This window comes from Eleutherodactylus coqui, chromosome 12 (assembly GCF_035609145.1).
Source record: "Eleutherodactylus coqui strain aEleCoq1 chromosome 12, aEleCoq1.hap1, whole genome shotgun sequence".
Taxonomy (NCBI): Eukaryota; Metazoa; Chordata; class Amphibia; order Anura; family Eleutherodactylidae; genus Eleutherodactylus; species Eleutherodactylus coqui.
The window spans coordinates 123377215-123389949 of NC_089848.1; the positions used below are offsets into that span (position 1 = coordinate 123377215).

Below are 12735 nucleotides of genomic sequence, written 5' to 3' on the forward strand. Positions count from 1 at the left end.
TTCCTCACCAAATCGTAAGTGAAGATGTCAGTTTATCTTGGAAATTTTCTACTTAATTTGGCTACTTTCTTTATGTACAGCATCACGTTCTTAAAGGGCTGTGCTATCAGAACAACCTATTTCCATATGCCCTGTTACTGTCATAGAGAAAACTCCCATCCAACACCCCCTCAATCAACCAGAGATGAAAGCCCCTAGAAAGATCGGTTCAAGCTCCCAAGGTCTTACCATGAACATTTAAAGGGTTTTTTCAGGCACATCCTCAGAATAGATCATCAATAGTGGTTATGCATGAAAAACCCTTTAATTTGAATGTAAGCAAGAAATACTGAGGAGACTATACTAAGCCCAGTATTTGCGATATTGGGCTTAGTGTAATTTCCGCTGGCACAGGGTGCACACCTCTTCATGCATTCAGTGCATCCCAGCCACTCTGTGCATCCTTTCAAAAATGCTTGACAGGTCCAAAGTGGTGTAAATTACTGGTATGATTTCTGCTAGTTTTTGGTGTACATTATCCATAAATCTGTCGGTCTGGACAGCCACACCCTCTTCCAACAAGCTCTGTCCAGTTTACTAAAGAAATAGGCAACATTTTTTGCAATTTGCAACATTTTTATTACAGAAACTAGTGTAAAAGCTTTTGGTAATGTGGGCCAGTATATTCTCCATGAGGTGGCTGCTACATATTTCAGCTGCCAGACCACTATGGCGATCATTGTTATGGCTGTATGAACGTACATTACAAACTGTTCCTTGGTTTCATTAACTTTTAATTACACTTCAAAGACAGAAGACAGGGCTGTGTTGCTATGAGAACTGGAGACAAAGCTGGATTATGGGATGTTATAGAGTGTGAAGAGAAAGCCAAGTATGTGTGCAAGAAGTGGGCAGAAGGAGTGACGCCACCACCGATCCCAACAACAAAGGCAGAACCAACGTGTCCGACTGATTGGACTTCATCAGACTATGCATGTTACAAGGTAAGAAAAACTGTCATGGTGGGAATTCAGTTCTGAATTCATGCTGTATCTTCATGTCTAGAGATAAGCGAGCACCAAAATGCTCGGGTGCTCGCTACTCGAGTCGAACTTTTCGCGATACTCGAGGGTTCGTTTCGAGTAACGAACCCCATTGAAGTCAATGGGCGACCCGAGCATTTTTGTATATCGCCGATGCTCGCTAAGGTTTTCATTTGTGAAAATCTGCAAAACCCAAGAAAGTGCTGGAAACGACACAGAAACGGATAGGGTAGGCGAGGGGCAACATGCTGGGCTGAATTTCAGGTTCCCAGGTTCCACTATTTAGCCACAATAGCGGCAAGAGTGGGCCCCCCCCCCTACCAATTTTTACTTTGGACAAACCCTCATTAGCAAGGCACACCTTAGCTAAGCACCACACTATCTCCAACAAAGCACAAGCACTGCCTGCGGGACACACCCCTGCCTCTTCTCTTGGGTTACATGCTGCCCAACCCCCCTGCACGACCAAGTGTCCACAGCGCACACCAAAGTGGCCCTGCGCAGCCTTCAGCTGCCCTCATGCCACACGCTGGCCTCACAGCCACACCACCCTCATGTCTATTTATAAGTGTGTCTGCCATGAGGAGGAACCGCAGGCACACACTGCAGAGGGTTGGCAGGGCAAGGCAGCAACCCTTTTTAAAAGGGGCAGGACGATAGCCCACAATGCTGTACAGAAGCAATGAGAACTCCAATCCTGTGCCACCTCCATCAGGAGCTGCAAATGTGGGCATAGCAATGGGGAATCCATGTGCCACATGTATTCATTCTGTCAAGGTGTCGCATAGCTCAATCCACACTGCAAGGGGAAAGCCATCAGCGCTCTGCCCTCTACCTAAGTCAGTCAGTGCCTTTGTGCCAGACAGGTCAAACACCGCAATGGGAACTAAGTTTGCACCAACAGCATAGGGGGGTCCTAGGAAGCCCAAGACATGAACCAAAAATTGATCTGAGCGGCCAAACATGGCAGACTTGCACCGCGCCCACGACATAGGCCTCGGCCCACAGCTTCAGCAATCCTAGGCAGGAAGCGAACTTTCACTGCACCAAGGACATAGGCCTCTGCACAAACCCTCAGCAATCGCGTGCCTACAGCGGACTCCTATGCTAGCGTAGCTGTGCACGTCTCATTAGCGCTGTTTTGCTCCTGTAGTTTGTCCCAATGCAGTGCCCCGGATAGTGGAGCTAACGTCAGATTAAATACAGGTGGGCTTCGGCCCACACTGCATGCCCCAGTCTGACCGGGGTTTTTAATACATAGACACAGGCAGGTACAACTCACTAATGTGAAGTCCGTGTGGACCGACAGCATGGGTGGGTCCCAGGAAGCCACCGGCTGTACATAAATAAATCCCATTGCAGTGCCCAACACAGCCGAGGTAACGTCAGGTTTAATGCAGGTGGGCATCGGCCCACACTGCATGCCCCAGTCAGACTGGGGTTCTTTATAAGTAGACACATGCAGTTACAACTCCGTGTGGACCGACAGCATAGGTGGGTCCCAGGAAGCCACCGGCGGTACATAAATAAATCCCATTGCAGTGCCCTGCTCAGCAGAGCTAACGTCACATACAATATAGGTGTGCTTTGGCCCACAGTGCATGCCCCAGTCAGACTGGTAATATGTACCTTAGCAGTAACCACGTTGGTGGGAATGTGGTGGCGACTGCGAACCTAGTAGCGCGGTTTTATTTAGTTGGTTTTCGGAATGTGGCCAGGATTAAGTGGGCCGTGGCGGGGGGATGGTGGGGGGCTCTCTTGTTGTGTCGGTAAAGGTGAAATTCTTGGACTGCCACCAGACGGACCAATGCAAAGGTATTTGTCAAGAATGTTTTCATTGTTGGAGGAGGAGGGGGATGTTTTTGAGGCACTACGTGTCCTCTCCACGTGTCCATGGTTATATGCACCTTAACAGTAACCGCGTTGGTGGGAAATGGCCTCGCCACCATCATGTCTTTGGGAAGCCTCCGTTTCCACACCCCAGTGACATAGCATTAGCAGCGGTATGGGCAGAGCCCAGAATTAGTAACATTTCAGCGGTAGCATTAGGTACAGGCCCCAGTAACATATATCTAGCAGCATTATAGGGGGAGCACAGTATTAGTTCCATTTCAGCAGTAGTAGCAGTCCAGACAGGCCCCAGTAACAATTCCGAAGCAGCAGTATAGGGGGAGCACAGTCTTAGTTCCATTTCAGTAGTAGTAGCAGTCAAGACAGGCCACAGTAACAATTCCGAAGCAGCAGTATAGGGGGAGCACAGTCTTAATTCCATTTCAGTAATAGTAGCAGTCAAGACAGGCCCCAGTAACAATTCCGAAGCAGCAGTATAGGGGGAGAACAGTATTAGTTCCATTTCAGTAGTAGTAGCAGTCAAGACAGGCCCCAGTAACAATTCCGAAGCAGCAGTATAGGGGGAGCACAGTATTAGTTCCATTTCAGTAGTAGTAGCAGTCAAGACAGGCCACAGTAACAATTCCGAAGCAGCAGTATAGGGGGAGCACAGTATTAATTCCATTTCAGTAGTAGTAGCAGTCAAGACAGTCCACAGTAACAATTTCGAAGCAGCAGTATAGGGGGAGCACAGTATTAGTTCCATTTCAGTAGTAGTAGCAGTCAAGACAGGCCACAGTAACATTCCCGTTGCAGCAGTTTAGGGAGATAACAGTCTCTTTCACATTTCAGTAGTTGCAGTATAGACAAGGCCCCAGTTACATTTATGTAGCTAAAGTGTAGGCCAACCCCACACACCTTGCTGTAGCATGAGTGCAGGCGAAGCCCATAAAAATTACTAGGATTACACTGTAGGCGATGGCCCAAAAAAATTGGTGTACCAACAGTACTAATGTACCTCAGAAAAATTGCCCATGCCCAACCAAGAGGGCAGGTGAAACCCATTAATCGCTTTGGTTAATGTGGCTTAATTTGTAACTAGGCCTGGAGGCAGCCCAGTTAAAATAAAAATTGGTTCAGGTGCAAGTTTCAACGCTTTAATGAGAATTGAAACGAATAAGCATTGTTTACAAAAGTAATATGACTGAGCCTTGTGGGCCCAAGAAAAATTGCCCGTTCGGCGCGATTACGTGAGGTTTCAGGAGGAGGAGGAGGATGAATATAATACACAGATTGATGAAGCTAAAAGGTCCCCGTTTTTTATGGTGATAGAGAACGATGCTTCCATCCGCGGGTGCAGCCTACGTATTGTTTAGGTACCGCTGCTGTGCGCTGGTGGAGAAGAGAAGTCTGGGGAAATCCAGGCTTTGTTCATCTTTATGAGTGTAAGCCTGTCGGCACTGTCAGTTGACAGGTGGGTACGCTTATCCGTGATGATTCCCCCAGCCGCACTAAACACCCTCTCTGACAAGACGCTAGCCGCAGGACAAGCAAGCACCTCCAGGGCATACAGCGCGCGTTCAGGCCACGTGTCCAGCTTTGACACCAAGTAGTTGTAGGGAGCAGAGGCGTCACGGAGGACGGTCGTGCGATCGGCTACGTACTCCCTCACCATCCTTTTACAGTGCTCCCACCGACTCAGCCTGGACTGGGGAGTGGTGACACAGTCTTGCTGGGGAGCCATAAAGCTGGCAAAGGCCTTGGAGAGTGTTCCCCTGCCTGTGCTGTACATGCTGCCTGATCTCCGCACCTCCCCTGCTACCTGGCCCTCGGAACTGCGCCTTCTGCCACTAGCGCTGTCGGATGGGAATTTTACCATCAGTTTGTCCGGCAGGGTCCTGTGGTATAGCATCAGTCTCGAACCCCTTTCCTCTTCGGGTATGAGAGTGGAAAGGTTCTCCTTATACCGTGGGTCGAGCAGTGTGTACACCCAGTAATCCGTAGTGGCCAGAATGTGTGTAACACAAGGGTCACGAGAAAGGCATCCTAACATAAAGTCCGCCATGTGTGCCAGGGTAACTGTACGCAACACATGGCTGTCCTCACTAGGATGATCACTTTCAGGATCCTCCTCCTCCTCCTCAGGCCATACATGCTGAAAGGATGACAGGCAAGCAGCATGGGTACCCTCAGCAGTGGGCCAAGCTGTCTCTTCCCCCTCCTCCTCATGCTCCTCCCCCTCCTCCTCTTCCTCCTCAACGCGCTGAGATATAGACAGGAGGGTGCTCTGACTATCCAGCGACATACTGTCTTCCCCCGCTCCGTTTCCGAGCGCAAAGCATCTGCCTTTATGCTTTGCAGGGAACTTCTCAAGAGGCATAGCAGAGGAATGGTGACGCTAATGATTGCAGCATTGCTGCTCACCATCTGGGTAGACTCCTCAAAGTTTCCAAGGACCTGACAGATGTCTGCCAACCAGGCACACTCTTCTGTAAAGAATTGAGGAGGCCGACTCCCACTACGCCGCCCATGTTGGAGTTGGTATTCCACCATAGCTCTACGCTGCTCATAGAGCCTGGCCAACATGTGGAGCGTAGAGTTCCACCGTGTGGGCACGTTGCACAGCAGTCGGTGCACTGGCAGATTAAACCGATGTTGCAGGGTCCGCAGGGTGGCAGCGTCCGTGTTGGACTTGCGGAAATGTGCGCTGAGCCGGCGCACCTTTCCGAGCAGGTCTGACAAGCGCGGGTAGCTTTTCAGAAACCGCTGAACCATCAAATTAAAGACGTGGACCAGGCATGGCACGTGCGTGAGGCTGCCGAGCTGCCGAGCCGCCACCAGGTTACGGCCGTTGTCACACACGACCATGCCCGGTTGGAGGCTCAGCGGCGAAAGCCAGCAGTTGGTCTGCTCTGTCAGACCCTGCAGCAGTTCAGGCAGAGGCAGGCAACATTTATGCCAACAACTACTACCCCCAGCAGAGACGCATTAAACTGAAGGCAGTGACAGGCAGGCCTAATATTGTATTTTTTGGAAGTTTTTGTGAACAACCACACTGCCTGTGATATAGTCTGTATTTCAATTTCCCTGTTGGAGGCTGACTTCGCGTACGTAACGCACTGCAGAGGCAGGCAACAATTATGCGCAAGGCTGGGTATTAATTCAACAACTACTACCCCCAGCAGAGACGCAGTAAACTGAAGGCAGTGACAGGCTGGCCAAATGCAGTATTTTTTGGAAGTTTTTGGGAAAAAGCCCACTGCCTATATAGCCAGTATACCTCTTTCCCTGTACCACTGTCCCTGCCTCACCAGTACTGCCCCTATACTGAGTAAAATGACTGCAGACTGAGGACGCTATGGTCTGCACGCCCGATATACAAAAATAAAAAAATTGTGCAACACTGCTAAAAGCAGCCTCAGCAGTACTGCACACGGTCAGATGTGGCCCTAAGAAGGACCGTTGGGGTTCTTAAAGCGTAATATAACACATAACACTCTCCCTATAGCAGCAGCCGCAGCATCAGTAGCACTTTCCCTGATCCATGTCAGAATGCATCTGTGGCGAGCCGCGGCCGGGTAGATTTAAATACTCGGGTGTCATCTGATCTCCCCAGCCACTCACTGCAGGTATAGGGCTGGAACATCACAGGAGGAAGTTGTAATGCCTTCCCTGTCTTTCTATTGGCCAGAAAAGAGCGCAAATTTCTCAGAGATGAAAGTGAAAGTAACTCGAACGTCTCGAGTAACGAGCATCTCGAACACCCTAATACTCGAACGAGTATCAAGCTCGGACGAGTACGCTCGCTCATCTCCATTCGTGTCTATTGATTTATGGTTTGCTGTCTTCCAGTTTTAGTTGGACGTACACATCAATGTTAGACAACCCAATGTACAGATGTGTCTTTTCTTACCTTTCCTCTTGGCTCAAGACGTCTTGAGTTCTGTGGTGCGATATTACCAGCTTTAAAAACAAAAACTGTGTTTCTTATCTTTTCTCCTGGGAAAAGGCCTCCATCACACAGGCATTAGCGGAAACACATCGCTTTTTTAACGCTGCATTTACTGCAGTTTTAGCAGTGCTGGCATACATTTTGACAGCGTTTTGGCTGCATTTTCTGCACAGCTGAAAAAACAGCCAAGAAAGCTGAAAAGAAAAAAAGGAATACTCACCTAGCTGGCACCATCTGGGTCCCTGCCACTGCTCTCCCGGAGCTTCAGGCAGGCTGCTAGGCACTTGTCAGTGCACACAGACCATCTATTGGTGGTGATGGGGATTGAAATCCTGCCTCCAGTAAGAGACTACTCTGATTGGCTCTGAGCGCTGGCTCAACCAATCAGGGTTGACATTCGATGAACCCATCACAGCCATTCAGTGAATGGCTGTGATTGGTGCACCCAGCACCAGCTCTGATTAGCTGTGCTGGTGCTCCTAAACCAATCAGAGCAATCTCTTGCCGGAGATGTTGATTTTAATCCCCATCACCAGCGACAGATGGCCTGTCAGTGCTGACAAGTGCCTGCCAGCCTGCCCGAAGAGCGCTGTCAGAAATGTGGTACTAAGTTGTGTTACATTTTCAGCAGCGCTGAAACCACTGCCCATTCATTTCAATGGCCAACGCACAGCTGAAATCGGCCAAAGATAGAAAATACATCTATGTCAAAGTGCAGCTTTTTGATGCTTGTGTGAACAGCCCCATTGAAATGAATGGGAGCGTTGTACAGAGTTTAGCACAGCGCTGAAAAGGCAGCGCTTAACACTGTACAAAAATGTGTGTGAGGGAGGCCTTACTCTGATGGAAGATGAAATGAAAGACATCTGTATATGTTGGCATGCCTATGGACTTTACTGGCCAAAACATAAGCCAAAAGAGTCCTTTTTATATATGATTGGCTACTATACTTTCTTTTAAAGAGGATCTGTAATGTCCTCATGTCAGTGGGGCTCGGCTGCATACTGTTGCTTTGTAGCAATGGTCCCGGTGACTCCAACGATGTCTTTCTTTTCTTCATACAACACACTAGAAAAAACACATCCAAAAAATAGAGAGCACCACAATATCGCAGAGGTGCAAAAAACAACACAAAATTATAATATAATTATTATTATTATATAATAGAGATGAGCGAACGTACTCGTCCGAGCTTGATACTTGTTCGAGTATTAGCGTGTTCGAGATGCTCGTTACTCGAGGCGAGCACCACGCGATGTTCGAGTTACTTTCACTTTCATCTCTGAGACGTTAGCGCGCTTTTCTGGCCAATAGAAAGACAGGGAAGGCATTACAACTTCCCCCTGCGACGTTCAAGCCCTATACCAACCCCCTGCAGTGAGTGGCTGGCGAGATCAGGTGTCACCGGAGTATATAACTCGTCCCCTCCCGCGGCTCGCCACAGATGCATTCTGACATAGCTCAGGGAAAGTGCTGCTGGTGCCGGAGCTGCTATAGGGAGAGTGTTAGGAGTGATTTTAGGCTTCAAGAACCCCAACTGTCCTTCTTAGGGCCACATCTGACCGTGTGCAGTACTGTTGAGGTTGCTTTTTGCAGTGTTGCACTTTTTTTTTTTTTTTGTATATTGGCCATGCAGAGCATTGCATCCTCAGTCTGCAGTAATTTTACATAGTCTAGGGCCAGTAGTGGTGAGGCAGGGACAGTGAAAAAGGTGAAAGAGATATACTGTCTATATAGGCAGTGGGCTTTTCCAAAATAATTTGGGGAAAAAAAATCTATTTGGGCGGCCTGTGACCGTCCTCAGTGTACTGCGTCTCTGCTGGGGGTAGTAGTCCTAATTAATACGCAGCTAAGTGTTACAGCAGGCTTGCGCAAAATTCTTTCCTGGCTCTGCTGTGCCTTCCGTAAGCGAAGTCAGCCTCCAACCACAGGCCAATAAGCGGCACATTTAATTACAGTGTTCTGTTTCTGCACTACTGGTAATACACCATGCTGAGGGGTAGGGGTAGACCTAGAGGACTTGGACGCGGGCGAGGACGCGGAAGCCCAAGTCAGGGTATGGGCACAGGCCGAGCTCCTGATCCCGGTGTATCGGAGCCGACTGCTGCGGGATTAGGAGAGAGGCACATTTCTGGCGTCCCCACATTCATCTCACAATTAATGGGTCCACGCGGTAGACCTTTATTAGAAACTGAGCAGTGTGAGCAGGTCCTGTCGTGGATGGCAGAAAGTGCATCCAGCAATCTATCGACCACCCAGACTTCTGCGCCGTCCACTGCTGCAACTCTGAATCCTCTGGCTGCTGCTCCTCCTTCCTCCCAGCCTCCTCACTCCATTGCAATGACACATTCTGAGGAGCAGGCAGACTCCCAGGAACTGTTCTCGGGCCCCTGCCCAGAATGGGCAGCAATGGTTCCTCTCCCACCGGAGGAGATTGTCGTGATCGATGCCCAACCTTTGGAAAGTTCCCGGGGTCCGGGGGATGAGGCTGGGGACTTCCGGCAACTGTCTCAAGAGCTTTCAGTGGGTGAGGAGGACGATGACGATAAGACACAGTTGTCTATCACTCAGGTAGTAGTAATTGGAGTAAGTCCGAGGGAGGAGCACACAGAGGATTCGGAGGAAGAGCAGCAGGACGATGAGGTGACTGATCCCACCTGGTTTGCTAAGCCTACTGAGGACAGGTCTTCAGAGGGGGAGGCAAGTGCAGCAGCAGGGCAGTTTGGAAGAGGCAGTGCGGTGGCCAGGGGTAGAGGCAGGGCCAGACCGAATAATCCACCAACTGTTTCCCAAAGCTCCCCCTCCTGCCATGCCACCCTGCAGAGGCCGAGGTGCTCAAAGGTCTGGCAGTTTTTCACTGAGAGTGCAGACGATCGACGAACTGTAGTGTGCAAGGTTTGTCGTGCCAAGATCAGCCGGGGAGCCACCACTACCAGCCTCACCACCACCAGCATGCGCAGGCATATGATGGCCAAGCACCCCACAAGGTGGGACGAAGGCCGTTCACCGCCTCCGGTTTGCACCACTGCCTCTCCCCCTGTGCCCCAACCTGCCACAGAGATCCAACCTCCTTCTCAGGACACAGGCACGACCCTCTCCCGGCCTGCACCCACACCCTCACCTCCGCTGTCCTCGGCCTCATCCACCAATGTCTCTCAGCGCACCGTCCAGCCGTCGCTAGCGCAAGTGTTGGAGCGCAAGCGCAAGTACGCCGCCACGCACCCGCACGCTCAAGTGTTAAACGTGCACATAGCCAAATTGATCAGCCTGGAGATGCTGCCGTATAGGCTTGTGGAAATGGAGACTTTCAAAAGCATGATGGCAGCGGCGGCCCCGCGCTACTCGGTTCCCAGTCGCCACTACTTTTCCCGATGTGCCATCCCAGCCCTGCACGACCACGTCTCCCGCAACATTGTAAGCGCCCTCACCAACGCGGTTACTGCCAAGGTCCACTTAACAACAGACACGTGGACAAGCACAGGCGGGCAGGGCCACTATATCTCCCTGACGGCACATTGGGTGAATTTAGTGGAGGCTGCGACAGAGTCAGAGCCTGGGACCGCTCACGTCCTACACACCCCCAGAATTGCGGGCCCCAGTTCTGTGGTGGTATCTGCGGCGGTGTATGCTTCCTCCACTAAACCACCCTCCTCCTCCTCCTCCTCCTCCAACGCAACCTCTGTCTCGCAATCAAGATATGTCAGCAGCAGCACGTCGCCAGCAGTCAGTGTCGCGCGGCGTGGCAGCACAGCGGTGGGCAAGCGTTAGCAGGCCGTGCTGAAACTACTCAGCTTAGGAGAGAAGAGGCACACGGCCCACGAACTGCTGCAGGGTCTGACAGAGCAGACCGTCCGCTGGCTTGCGCCGCTGAGCTTCCAACCGGGCATGGTCGTGTGTGACAATGGCCGTAACCTGGTGGCGGCTCTGCAGCTCGGCAGCCTCACGCACGTGCCATGCCTGGCCCACGTCTTTAATTTGGTGGTTCAGCGCTTTCTGAAAAGCTACCCACGCTTGTCAGACCAGCTCGGAAAGGTGCGCCGGCTCAGCGCACATTTACACAAGTCCCACACGGACGCTGCCACCCTGCGCACCCTGCAACATCGGTTTAATCTGCCAGTGCACCGACTGCTGTGCGAGGTGCCCACATGGTGGAACTCTACGCTCCACATGTTGGCCAGGCTCTATGAGCAGCGTAGAGCTATAGTGGAATACCAACTCCAACATGGGCAGCGCAGTGGGAGTCAGCCTCCTCAATTCTTTACAGAAGAGTGTGCCTGGTTGGCAGACATCTGCCAGGTCCTTGGAAACTTTAAGGAGTCTACCCAGATGGTGAGCAGCGATGCTGCAATCATTAGCGTCACCATTCCTCTGCTATGCGTCTTGAGAAGTTCCCTGCAAAGAATAAAGGCAGACGCTTTGCGCTCATAAACGGAGGCGGGGGAAGACAGTATGTCGCTGGATAGTCAGAGCACCCTCCTGTCTATATCTCAGCGCGTTGAGGATGAGGAGGAGGGGGAGGAGGAGGAGGAGGAAGAGGAGGTGGAGGAGCATGAGGAGGAGGGAGAAGAGACAGCTTGGCCCACTGCTGAGGGTACCCATGCTGCTTGCCTGTCATCCTTTCAGCGTGTATGGCCTGAGGAGGAGGAGGAGGATCCTGAAAGTCATCTTCCTAGTGAGGACAGCCATGTGTTGCGTACAGGTACCCTGGCACACGTGGCTGACCACATGTTATTATGCCTTTCTCGTGACCCTCGCGTTACACGCATTCTGGCCCCTACGGATTACTGGGTGTACACACTGCTCGACCCACGGTATAAGGAGAACCTTTCCACTCTCATACCCGAAGAGGAAAGGGGTTCGAGAGTGATGCTATACCACAGGACCCTGGCGGACAAGTTGATGGTAAAATTCCCATCCGACAGCGCTAGTGGCAGAAGGTGCAGTTCCGAGGGCCAGGTAGCAGGGGAGGTGCGGAGATCAGGCAGCATGTACAGCACAGGCAGGGGAACACTCTCTAAGGCCTTTGACAGCTTTATGGCTCCCCAGCAAGACTGTGTCACCGCTCCCCAGTCAAGGCTGAGTCGGCGGGAGCACTATAAAAGGATGGTGAGGGAGTACGTAGCCGATCGCACGACCGTCCTCCGTGACGCCTCTGCCCCCTACAACTACTGGGTGTCAAAGCTGGACACGTGGCCTGAACTCACGCTGTATGCCCTGGAGGTGCTTGCTTGTCCTGCGGCTAGCGTCTTGTCAGAGAGGGTGTTTAGTGCGGCTGGGGGAATCATCACGGATAAGCGTACACGCCTGTCAACCGACAGTGCCGACAGGCTTACATTCATAAAGATGAACAAAGCCTGGATTTCCCCAGACTTCTCTTCTCCACCAGCGGACAGCAGTGATACCTAAACAATACGTAGGCTGCACCCGCGGATGGAAGCATCGTTCTCTATCACCATAAAAAACGGGGACCTTTTAGCTTCATCAATCTGTGTATTATATTCATCCTCCTCCTCCTGCTCCTCCTCCTGAAACCTCACGTAATCACGCCGAACGGGCAATTTTTCTTAGGCCCACAAGGCTCAGTCATATAATTTTTATAAACAATTTTTATACATTTCAGTGCTCATTAAAGCGTTGAAACTTGCACCTGAACCAATTTTTATTTTAACTGGGCTGCCTCCAGGCCTAGTTACAAATTAAGCCGCATTAACCAAAGCGATTAATGGGTTTCACCTTCCCTCTTGGTTGAGCATGGGCAATTTTTCTGAGGTACATTAGTACTGTTGGTACACCAATTTTTGGGGGCCCTCGCCTATAGTGTAATCCAATTAATTTTTTGCCCACCTGCATTAAAGCTGACGTTACATCAGCTGTGCTGGGCACTGCAATGGGATATATTTATGTACCGCCGTTGGCTTCCTGGCACCCACC

The 12735-nt window shown here is 50.9% G+C and overlaps 1 protein-coding gene across 1 annotated transcript in view; it reads left to right on the top strand.

Moving 5' to 3' along the window:
- The window catches only part of LOC136587226 (macrophage mannose receptor 1-like), a 353431-nt gene that overhangs the window by 124765 nt on the left and 215931 nt on the right, over positions 1 to 12735 (top strand). The window contains exon 12 of the mRNA XM_066585783.1: positions 790 to 983. Within this exon, the coding sequence (XP_066441880.1) occupies positions 790 to 983 (194 nt within the window). The remainder of the gene's footprint in view (positions 1 to 789; positions 984 to 12735) is intronic.